The 12,267-nt window shown below is 34.5% G+C and overlaps 1 protein-coding gene across 5 annotated transcripts in view; it reads right to left on the bottom strand.

Moving 5' to 3' along the window:
- LOC123880934 (calcium-transporting ATPase sarcoplasmic/endoplasmic reticulum type) overlaps window positions 1–12,267 on the bottom strand; it is a 41,710-nt gene that overhangs the window by 27,331 nt on the left and 2,112 nt on the right. For 3 of the 5 annotated variants that reach the window (XM_045929361.1, XM_045929362.1, XM_045929358.1), the window contains exon 2: window positions 4,851–4,995. In XM_045929361.1, the coding sequence (XP_045785317.1) occupies window positions 4,851–4,968 (118 nt within the window). In that variant the 5' untranslated portion in view covers window positions 4,969–4,995. Of the gene's footprint in view, window positions 1–4,850; window positions 4,996–5,384; window positions 5,550–6,016; window positions 6,151–12,267 lie in introns of those variants that run through there. The other 2 variants (XM_045929359.1, XM_045929360.1) reach the window with 2 other exon arrangements.

Raw genomic sequence — 12,267 nt, 5'->3', positions numbered from 1 at the left:
GGTGGAGATAAAGGAAAATGCTAATTTAGTTGTGACGGACATGCTGAAAACGGAAAGAAATAACGCGGTAGGTAATGGCAAAGTAAGGTTTTATGCAAATATATTGAAACAAAGCGTGTTATCGCAATTATACACTCCAAGCGAGCTTATCAACTAATATTTTTTCTCGGTATACGCCACGAGATTACCAATGAATCTCTATGGTGCGGCACCACTATCAGGATTCAGCAAATGATTCGTGATATCGCAAATTGTGTGGCCAAAGTCTACGGCAACCCAGCAGCCAATCGTATCGTTCCGAACATTCATTCTAACTCGAACGTATAAGCGTATTAAGATTTTTTAAAAATCGAATTTTATTATCGATTAGAGTGAATAGGCAACTTTTAGACAAGCGCGCTACATATAAGGCTGCATCATCACTTGCTAGTAGGTCTGATTGCAGCTAAGCGCTAGTCTATAAATTAAAAAAAAAATACGCGCAGGAACTTTTTGTTTTTCGGAGTTATATCTAACACGTTACCACAGGGAGGACTATTCGCTGTCACAGAATGTCGCGTCTGCCGGCTGATTTTCCAAGCTAATTTAAAAATCGGCAACGCAAAATATTCGCCGCACCGTATCCCGAATAGTGTGGCCAGTAATTTGCCAAATGCCGAACTATCGTAAAAGCCTGAACTCGACTAATTTGCCGAATACCGATAGTGGAGCCGTACCATTAATAGTATAAGTAGGTCAAGTGCGTGTCAGACCACGCAAAAGTTAGGGTTCCTAAGCTATGGTAGTTTGGCGGTCATTATTATAGTTTGTTCACTAACATAGTGTCGCTACACCCGCTATAAAAAATAAATAAATCTTAATCTCTTAATACTTAGTTATTTATCTACGGTCTACCGGCGACGCTGTTTTATTTAGATGAAATATTTAAAAATACAAACTTAACGACTTTTTTCACTATACAACAATGTCAATGACCTTCTTTGTGAGTATGTAAATGTAGGTACGCTAATTTGTTTACATGACTCAAGTGATAACAACGATATCTTTAGTCTGGGAAGGTAAGCTTTAGATTACTTTTTCTCATATCTATTTATTATTCAGTGTACTACTATAACTAACAACATATTTTTTGAGAGTATCTTAAAATAATCATTATTATAGTTTCCAAAAAACCTAAGTCAATATGACTGTGCCATGAGGTAGATAAGTTTCAAACGAACCAATTTAGTTGCCTTTTGTATTAAAACAAACAGCTTTAAACAATACTTATTTCAATATTATAACAACTTTCGTATCAGGATGCAGGTCAACTAAAGCCAAGCGGAGAAATGTTCAACAGACTTATCAGCTTATCAGATTATGAAAATGTGATCAGTCGACTAGACACATCTCCGCTCCACTCCACTCCGCTAGATATGCAAACCAAAATCTCAGCCCAATCCGTCCCGTAGACTGAACTGTGCGTTGATAATTAAGTCAGTCAGTCAGTCAACTTTTCCTTATATATATTTAGATTTACGCACTAAGCTCAGACAAATAAGACAGCTAAGATTCTTATCAGAACAATGCCCCGCAAAATGAATAATATTTTTCTATTTTTATAAAATGAGGGAATAAGGGGTTGTCATAACGCCTGAGAGGGCGCCTGACCGATGTTCAGAGACACGCACCACCGAGAACCTGCGCTACGATCACCGACGACCTCTATACTAATACTAAAAATAACTCCTAAAGCACATATGAATAAATCTTTACTTGTGTACTCAGCATCCATACTTAATATTATAAATGCGAAAGTGTGTCTGTCTGTCTGTCTGCTACCTTTTCACGGCCCAACAGTTTAACCGATTCTGACGAAAGGTACAGAGTTAGTTTACATCCGGGGACGGACATAGGCTACTTTTCATCCCGGAAAATCAAAGAGTTCCCATGGGATTCCTAAAGACCCATCTCCTCAAACGATTTGTATGAAAGGTACTGAGGTAGCTTGCGTCCATGTTATTGACATAGACAACTTTTTATCACGGAAAACCAAACAGTTCCCACGGGATCTTCGAAAACCTTCATCCACGCGAACGAAGTCGCGGGAATCCTCTAGTATAAGATAAAAGTAAAAAACTTTAAGCTTTCATTAATTTACTAAAAACGATTGAAACTTAGTAATAAATACAAAATATATAAGTCAGTTAAAACTCCAAACATGACTATCGTGTCATTTACCAATAAGTAAATTTCCATTTCAAACATCATTCACACTCTTAACTCAAAAGTAGGAGCAAAATCAAAGTACCTAAGTTCAAAATCTAGCTAGGCATCTATGCTATTCTAAGAATACATTGAAAATTCTTAGTATGAAAAAAGACATACAGCTGGTTTAAACCTGTTTAAGCTTTATGTTATGGTGATAAACTGAAGACATAGTACATCAATGTCTCTCATGTTATCTGGCTAAGTTTTTGACTTAAGTTATATCTTCAATGCCCATCAAGCAGTACAAGTTCATCTTGTTAGGAAAAAGAAACTGCACGTGCCCTTGGCTTAATTTGCTATCGTTTACAAGCGAAACTCATCAGCCAATTTAAACAAAATAAATATAAGTAAGCATCTAGTATCACATTAGAATGATGAAGTCAAGGCAAAATTTAGAAGGTATAGATGATTATGGTTGACTTTTTAGGGTCCCATATATCCAGAGAAAAAAGGAACCCTTATATAATCACCTCGTTATGTCAATCTTCAAGACCCACACCAAGGGAGTCAAATCCTATAGTGTACTTTTTGTTGATTTAGAATCATGAAATTTGGCAAATGCCTTATAAATAGCACAAGTAGGGAAAAATCTGAATAGCATGAATTTGTGGTTACACTACAAAAAGTGTTATTTCTTGCGGACCATACATAACCTTTCGTCTGCAAGTCCGACTCGCACTTAACCGATTTTTTATTGAAGGAAGTAATTAATGAAAGTAAGATACTTGGTGTTTTTTTCTTCTTTTTCTTCTCTCCATAAAATAAACTCGCAATTGAATAAAAAGTTTTAGGTCATTAAGTAAAGGTTCCATCATAAGTACTTGGTCATGTTAGTCATTTTAGTCTGTATGTTAGAATTATATGATTCATATGGAAGAATAGTTCTTTGATATTTGGTCTTCAGTTTCTATGTCATGGTAAATTTTATAAGGTTGAACTGATAAATATGCTATTGTTAAAACATTTCTTTATAAATTATTTATTATGATTATAATTGCTTTAATTTATTTGGTGATCCCCAGCGTGGAAATTCAGTTAGCATTATTGATTTCATATTGGAAGATTTACTTAAGTGTTATGTAAATAGTAAATACTATTATGACCTTACTATAAAATTGTTGATTTATTTCTTGTGTTACAACTACTAAGTATTCATCTTTATAAAAAATCCTCGTCTTATAGTTCTGTAGTTTCGAACATACGGGTTACCTGGGAGAGATCACTTTAGTGATAAGGTCGCCCTTTGCATTTCTAAAATTGTATCATTTATTATCTTTGTATTTTTTGTGCAATAAAGCTGTTTAAATAAATAAATAAATAAATAAAAACTAGTAGCCTGTAATTAAAAACCTAGTCTTTAACTTAACTTTAGTTATGCCCCTCAGTCAAGCTATTCTAATAATATTGGCAAAAAATTGGCAAACTTTCACTTAGAGAAAATTGACAAAATAACTATTGGTTTCTATGAATACAAACAAAAAAGTAAGACACCTTGCAATGATTTTTGTCAATTTATTGGTAGGTACAATGCTTTTTGTGAGTCACTTTCTCATGATTATGCTTGTTATAGTTTTAATTGAATAAGTGGAGGCAGTCGGTAAAGGAAACCAATATGGATTGTCTAAGAAATGGTTTGCCTTCAGTTAAAAAATGTATGTGATCAAAATATGTTCTGCATAATTTTTTTTTTATATTTACTAATTGCTGCTTTAACATAATAACTTCTATATATTTATGTGTAATAAAGAAATTGAAATTCTAAGTATCTAAGTAATATTTGAAATTCTAAGTATGTATATGATTCAAATAAGAATATTTGAATTGTATAGTAGTGTTTTACTAATTATATTATTTAAAGATTATAAATTAAATCAGAAGGTTACAGTTATCTTTAATTGGGTAGAGATTTATTATGTTTTTAATGTGCCATCAATTTGTTGTAAAAAATTACTTTGTATGAATTATTTAACCTGCTGTATATTAAAGTATATTATATATAAATACTTTATATCTCTAAACACAAAATACACAGTCAATGACCTTTGTTTTTAGTGTTGTTTTGTTTGAGTGTTTTTTTTACAATTGAAACAACTTCAATTTGGTTTTAAAGTATGTTAAAAAAATAATTAAAGTGTACCTTGAGATGTCTTTCGTATTTATTTAGTATCATACATCTTAACAGACATATAAATACATAGTATAACATTATCAAAAGATCACAGTCAAGGGCTAACTTGTATTTAAATTAAAAAAATCTTTGCTATGAGTACATAATATGGAAAAGCTGTTGCTTGGTAATTTTAGGAATGTAATACCTAAGTTGTAAGAAAGTAATACCTAAAAGTTGTAAGAATTTCAAAAAGTCTGCCCTGCTCTGAATAGTTTATCAACAATAATTTACCTGCATTAAAACTTGCAGAAGTCAGTTATCATTCTCATGTCATCCTGTGTAGAACTAAAGTTCTGAACTTAAACTTGCAGTGATTGACTTGCAGCAAGTGTTTACATGTTACAAGTGATATACAAGTGACCTGCCAGAGCTGACTTCAAGCAAGCTTTATTGCTAGTGGAATCTTGGCCTTATAAACAAAGCTACTTACCATTTGGCCCATATTTGTCTTGATTTCTTTTGACTTGGTCTGGAGTGAGGCCTTTGTCTGGGTCTGTGCCAAAATATCCTAAGACTTCATCCACGGATTTCGAGTGAGCGTCCTCCATGGTGAATTTTCTACGTTGCCGTCAGTTCTAAAATACAAGAAAGGATATAGGTTATAAAATGACAAGTCATCATGAATCGCAGAGGTTATGTTTTAACTACCTACAACCTGATAAATTTAGTTTGCGATTGTTTTTCGTTAGGAATGAATCGTAATAATTAATAAAGATCTTTATATTACAATAATCTAACGTCATTCATTACGCAGAAGCCTAAGTTAACCTCGAAACTATTCATTTTTATAGGAGTACTACTTTAACCACTTTTTCTTCTAATGATTGTTAAAACATCTTCATGGTTACAACTTGAAGTTGAGACGCTTTAGTAAATAGGGCACACAATTTTGGAAGGCCGTTAACTAGCTATTTCCTCCTTTACCTACTCTAAGCACCGTCTGATCAGAACACTGCACACTCACCGTGAACTTTATTATTACATGAGCAAAAGGTCTCTTATTAATTAATTCACTTAACATAAATTGTCTGAGTTCTTTACTTTATTATAAACTATATTTTGTACTAAGCTAATACTTTTTCTCGTAAATATCATAAACTACACCAACACGTATCCAATCCAGCCGTCATTTTTTCCAAGACTGACGTAAAATAAATTCGTTGCTAGCGCCACCTGTTATCCAGGTCAAAACCAATGTTAACAAACGATGATCTTTTTATTACGTTTCTATTATTTTATGCTATAATAAATTGGGCGAATACATTTATATGAATAATTTTAGCATAATTGTTGCTATGTAAATTTGAAAATACTCAAACACAACAAATATAATTTATGGTAGTGAATAAATGTGGTGCTTTACTATAGGCCGAAAGATAACCACGTGATGCAGTGCTATTTTTATTCTTTAGGCGCCTAAAAAGTGCGGTATTTTTAAAAATAAAATTGAGAGATAGCGACAAAATTTTCTTCACATTATGTAACACTTTTCACCACATATTTCACAGTCCTCGGTGTAACTTTTATGACACTTAATTTCACAGTGAATATTGGTACACTCGCGGTTTATACCTTTTAGAGGTAGTATGAACTTACTGAAATATTTTATTCGACAGCGTCGGGAAGGAAAGAAGAAATAAAAGTGACGCGGGAGATGTTTTCCCGCCGCGCCCCGTGAATCGACTCCCGGGCAAAGAGCGACGATTTTAGAGCGGCGCGGGCGCGGCGGAGGGACATCAACGGAGATTTCTTTAATTATTTTGGCAACAGTACTCGACGGCACAGTCGAGTCGCTTTCCAGGGTTGCATGTCGCGCGGTCGCCGTCGTCGGCCGTCCTATGTTGATCTTTTTATAGCGGCCGCTGCCCGGGTGAGCTCCCGGTACATTACAATGTGCGCTTTTTGTCTTAACATTCAAATTCAAACAGGTAAAACAACAATTTAAAACTTCCTCTTCATATAAAATAATTTCGCAGATAGAATCTTATTTTTTAAGGCCGTTAAAAAGCCATTGAGAAAACGTACTCGACCTAGAATAACTGGGCTCAGGGCCAGGGTCTGCGTGACCCTTACCTTGATTCAGTTCTATTAGATTTTACGGATGATTTTTGTTAAATTTTTGCTTTAAATACCTATTTACTTACAGACACACAGATTAAGAAGGTGCTATTATATTTTAATAAATAAAGTTGGTAAAGTCAATGTGTGCAACTTTAATGGACATAAAATGTTGCCCAGACATGGGTTTTGCCGTTAGCTTACCTAGTCGGCTAATCGGTTGTAACTTGTACCCATGTTGTACCTGTGCGAAAAACATGCTCAGGTAGACTCGTACCTCTATTTACAGTAATCGACAGTTTTGAGTTTCACAGTTTTTTACAAAATTGGACTCCCAAGGAGCTTTCCGACACGACAAAAAATAATTTTCAGGGAAATTTTCATCGAAAGTATGTTTTTTGCTAAAGATTTTGGCAGTACTTGCATGAAAATTTTAGCTGTGCTAAGGAAAAGTGCAGTTTCTCCAAACCGTTATTTTGCAAGTGCTGCGTTTTCAATATAAAGGGGCAGTAAGTGTGTCTGGTGCCTAATTATTTTTAATTTATGCGGTATTGCTACATAAAAATGGTACTTTTGTGTCCTAGAAGTAGGTGGATAACGAAATATTTACTGACACTTTAGAGGTACATACCTATTAAATAGTATCATTTAACATAACAGAGAGAGTTTGTGAAGGTAGGTAAGTACCTATTCTTATTTGCAGGCGTCACCTAACATTTATGACACGCCTAACGAATAGGTAATAATAAGGTAATAATTCTTTGTACGAACTTTCAAGGTACCTACTTCTTTATTCCATGGACGCGCGTAGGTCATGCGAAAGCAAACGAAACGTTGACATTTGTCAAAATGTATTGTTGGTGACGTTGGTGATGTCCGCCATGTTAGATTCTTCTTGACGTCATGAATCTTGGAAGCATCTCTAGTCTCTACGTCATTCAAAATGTATGGAGTAGTTTGGAAGATAAGAGGAAACATAAAGAACTTACGTAGGTACCTACATATATACTAACAAATAAACATACTATATAATAATTCTAACCACCCTTAAGTGTGTCGTAGTCGGGTAGTTATATTAATTAGCACATCAGTGCAGTATGTATGACTAGTACATTGGAAATGAGCCGACAGTTCGACATTTGTGCTGCTGGCAAGACGCGCTGGCCTTTGACAATGATCTATGTCTCGAAATAAATCACACCACGACAACCATAACACATAATTTATAAATTACACAATTCTGATACCATAACATATGTAATGGCTTATGATGCTGAAACGTGGACACTACGAGTAACAGCGAGGCTAGTCCATAAACCTCAAGTATAACTCAGCGTCAAGCGTGGTATCATGGAAAGAGCCGTGCTCGGAAATTATCTGAAGGATAAAAAGGACAGTGTCAGTGACAGCGAGCTAGTCTACGAGCTTCAAGTAGTTCAACGTGGTATGTAAAGAGTTTGCTTGGAAAATTTGTCAATGAATAAAACAGTCAATGAACTTTACATTTTAGAGAAACAAACATGTAAAAAGTCACTAGGAATTGTTGTGTATCTGTAGGTAATCAAGAGATACACATATACTCAATAACAACACTGAAATTATAATATGCTCACGACATACTTAATATTGTATTTATTTTAAACAATACGAGATGATGCCCAACGCTGCGCTTTCCGTTACAAGGGCGCCATTCCATCACTTTGGACCCCAACGTCTATCAGTTTTTCAAACTATGTGCCCTGCCTAATGCTACTTCAGCTTGCCAACCCGTTAAGCTTTGTCGGTTACTCTGGTTTTCTTATGGATGTTCTCATTTCTACTTCTCAAACTCCAAGCATAGGTAGCTCTCTCTATCGCCCGCTAAGTGGCTGATCTATGAGGCCCATAGTTATTGACCATGCCTCGGATTCATCACTGGCAACACGCACTGTTTAAAGATTTTGGTCTTCAAACACTGAGGAATTTGGATAATGGAAGGTATCTCGAAGTTTCCCGAATGCTAACCTCTTTCTATTGGACCTGCCTAGTTAGATTGTGTGTCTCGAGTAGGTAGATTTATACACTCGTCTATAATTGCAGAACTCTTTTTAACCTACTGGATGGGACAGGAGAGCATTAGACGTGATTTTCATCTTACTTATTATCATTTTTTTATTGAAAAAATCAGCGTCGGAAAGTTCATTTCAATTTTCCGAAAGAAATAAGAGAAAAACTGTAAATTTATGGATAAGTCACAAATGCCATTTATGTTTACAATGTGCTACAGGAAAAGTAAACGGCAAAAAAAAAATGATCTTGAACGCTTATCAGGGCGGGGATGTCAGCCTTGCGTTTAAGAACTTGGGATTTATCCCGAGAGTGAAAATAGAAAATCACCGAGAAACAGCTGAATGCCAATGTTAACATCTATTTCGGTGTCTGGAATAAAAATGTAGGTATAAAATAAAATACATACGCGCGGGAACAGATAACTGCCGCATTTATATTTTCGTAATGCTATCATTTCGTAAATTTCCAAAAAAACATCAAATAGACGTGAAATGGTACAACATGTACACAATAAATTGTCTCTGTGGGGGAGGTTTTACGATTTTTCGAGTCAAAAATTTATCGTAAGTAATGTTTTTGATCAGTTGAGAGTTAATTTACGATAATATCACAGACTTTAAGTATATCTAGCTTTTGTTGCCAGCTATATCCGCAAAGTATTAGGAACCCTTTGTTTTTCCACGATAAAACCGACTGATATCACTTCTTGCATTGGTACGGAAGGAATTGTCTGCTTGTCTAATTTCTGTCGATATCGGCTCAACCATTTCGCACGGACAGACAGACAGTCAGATTGACAGACAGCAATTTGAAAAATGCTTGTTTGTTTTGATAACGTGTACGGTGTAATAGCTAATAATAATATGTATGTAATTACGTGAGCTTAATAAAACTCAGTATGTATTAACCTCTATGTAGGTGAGTAATTTTAGCAATATAAATAATAATTATACTTATTTGCATGCCTATATAGAATATTATTTTCCTTAAATGTTTTGTAGATCACTTTTAAAGTTTGTGTATCTATACTAATGACTAATTTAAAGAGGTGAAGTTTTTAAGTTTGAAAGTTTTTAAGTTTGGATGTAGGAGGTAATCTCCGGAACTAATGATCAGATTCTGAAAATTATTTCACTGTTCAGATAGCTATATGCTATACTAACCCAGAGTACTAGAGTTGCGGGCAAAATAAGGGATCGGGTATCTTAAGGAAACCCCCCCCCCCCCCCCCCCTAAAAGTTCTGTCTAACCCAAATCTACTTCACTGGTTAGCAAATATCTTACTTTTCTTCATTTCATTATGCATGAAAATGACTTCATTAGATAAAGCAGAACATAGTCCAAGGACATTCTGCATTTTGCCAATTTTTTCTACCCGTTTCGATTTTTATTTTCAATAATTTTGCCAAAATTTTCTTGATGATATGTACAATGAATTTTCCGGTATCGTCGCTCTATATTATGTTACACAATAATGTTATTGTATCTGCAAGAACTGGCCAATTTTGTGTTTGATGCTAACATCACTAACTACTGACTAGAATTCACTAACAGTCTATGAGTTAAGAAATTGTCCTGACCTTCCAAGTTTCATCAGAAAGATGGGAAATCACGCTATTGACATTTTTGCATCAAAACATTTGGTCTGTATTACTTTACTTAAGTTTTTCTCATAAGAGCACCTGTAATGGACAATCATATTGCAGTGAATTTGTATATTTTATTATCATACTTGGTAGGTATGTAAGTTGTTAATATAAATATATTACTTATTAAAAAAACATAATATTGACCAATTATTGCAGTTATCGGTTTCACATCGACGATGATATGGATTTCACCTTTACTCAGTAACAAGTGTAGGTAAGAAATAAATCTACCGGTTATATCAACCACGATGAACTACTGAGAGCTGTATCTCATGAGTAATAGAAGTCAGGAAGATACAGAAAGACTACTTATAAAACAAGCTTTTAAAATTCCAAGATAATGTAACGAGCCAATGTACGCGAATGCGTACGCATGATACAGTTATCGGAGCATACGCGTAAGGCTATTCGTCATCTAGAAATAAACAGGCGAAGGTAATAATCGAAATAGAATTATAGTAGGTACTTGAGTGTGTCGTAACCATCTGCTTTGGCAGGTTGGACTTGTCTTTTGGCGGCCCAAGGGATTTGTAAGACATGTTCTAGGTACATGACTCGGCGTATAATTAGCCTTCGCCAATGTTCCAAAGAAGGGTTAACATTTCTAGATTATTTATTAATGCACGCGAAAATCTATTTTATTATATCAGAAACGAATAAACACCCGTTCAGTTGAAATATCATACGATTGAGGCGTCAATCTTGTTGGAAACTGTGATCTCATAAAATAAAAACTGGTCAAGTGCGTGTCAAACACGCATAAGGTAGAGTTCTGTAGCCATACTAAGTGCTAAAAACTTTGGCAGGCTTAAACGGTAGTTTTTCCAAAACTGTCAAAGCATCTCATAATGATTTAAAAAAAACCTATTTAAAACGATATTATTCGAAAGGTTTTATCCAACTCACTTTTCATGTTCAGGAAGGTAAGCCTAATTACATTTTTCAGCCTAGTAGTTATTAGTTTGACCGAAAACTATAAGTTCCTTATTTTACTAACTACGGAACCAAAAAAAGCTGTTTTCTTCAGGCATTTCAGGATTTGAATAAAGCTAGTTGGTGACGTTTACTTTCAAAAGAAAATTGTACACGTCTGTCTTATGTGTTGATTTTAAAAATTCAAGCATCATATACTATGTTACATGTAATATTATAGAGAGAGAGCCAGCGAGTGCCAGACCTTCGTTATTTTATAAAAGCTGAAAGTTTCTCTGCGTATTATCCCTAACGCAGGAAGGTTACGATCAGCGACAATGAAGTTAGGATCATGGTGGTTTTGGAAGATAATACATAACAAAGGTAAAAAAATCTTACGACGACTTCCCAAAGCCACCATGATCCAATCGTCTTAGTCGCTGATCGTCGCTGTGTTGGGGACAACACGCAGATTAACTTTCAGCTTTTATAAAACAACGGAGGCCTGGCCCTCGCTGGCTCTTAGTCCATTAAATCATCCGAGTTTATGTTGTTGAATTGACGTATGTAGAACATTAGTTACTTTGTTCATAACACATTCAATTTCCTGGTTTGTGAGTCGGAATATTTTAACAGCCGATCGTAAAAAATAACATCTTGATTTAACGTATTTGTGGAGTATTATGCGTAAAATTTTATCGCGATAGGAAGCTTTAATCGCGAGCGTCGTAAATTATGTTATAGTTTTTAAATTGTATTGATTTTCTCTTATATTTTTACACGAAGAGCCATAAAATTAGTAAGATACTTTGTGTATGTTTATGTTAATAAATATCATTACATTAAATGCTATTATAGCTAAATAGAAGTGCCTTTAAGTGTATTTAAATTACAAACACTATTATATCTCTTAAATGACGATAACCAGGCTAAACATAATTTCAAAGCACCTAAATACGCATACTTGTTATTGCAAGTAGTAATTATATAATAATGTTACAAGCTTGGATGAATAAATACTCGTTACAAGTAACAAATTTTTCCTTGGAGGAATTTTCACTGTAAGGAATTGATCTGATGCGAAAACATTTATTTGGATTCATATAGATAGATAGGTAGGTAAATCACATTTTTAACTGTAGCTAATTTCCTGCACAGTTCATAAAATATTAGGTAAGT

Source organism: Maniola jurtina, chromosome 3 (genome assembly GCF_905333055.1).
Source record: "Maniola jurtina chromosome 3, ilManJurt1.1, whole genome shotgun sequence".
Lineage (NCBI taxonomy): Eukaryota > Metazoa > Arthropoda > Insecta > Lepidoptera > Nymphalidae > Maniola > Maniola jurtina.
Note: the sequence above shows the minus strand (reverse complement) of the source record. Positions and strands in the feature narration are given on the sequence as shown.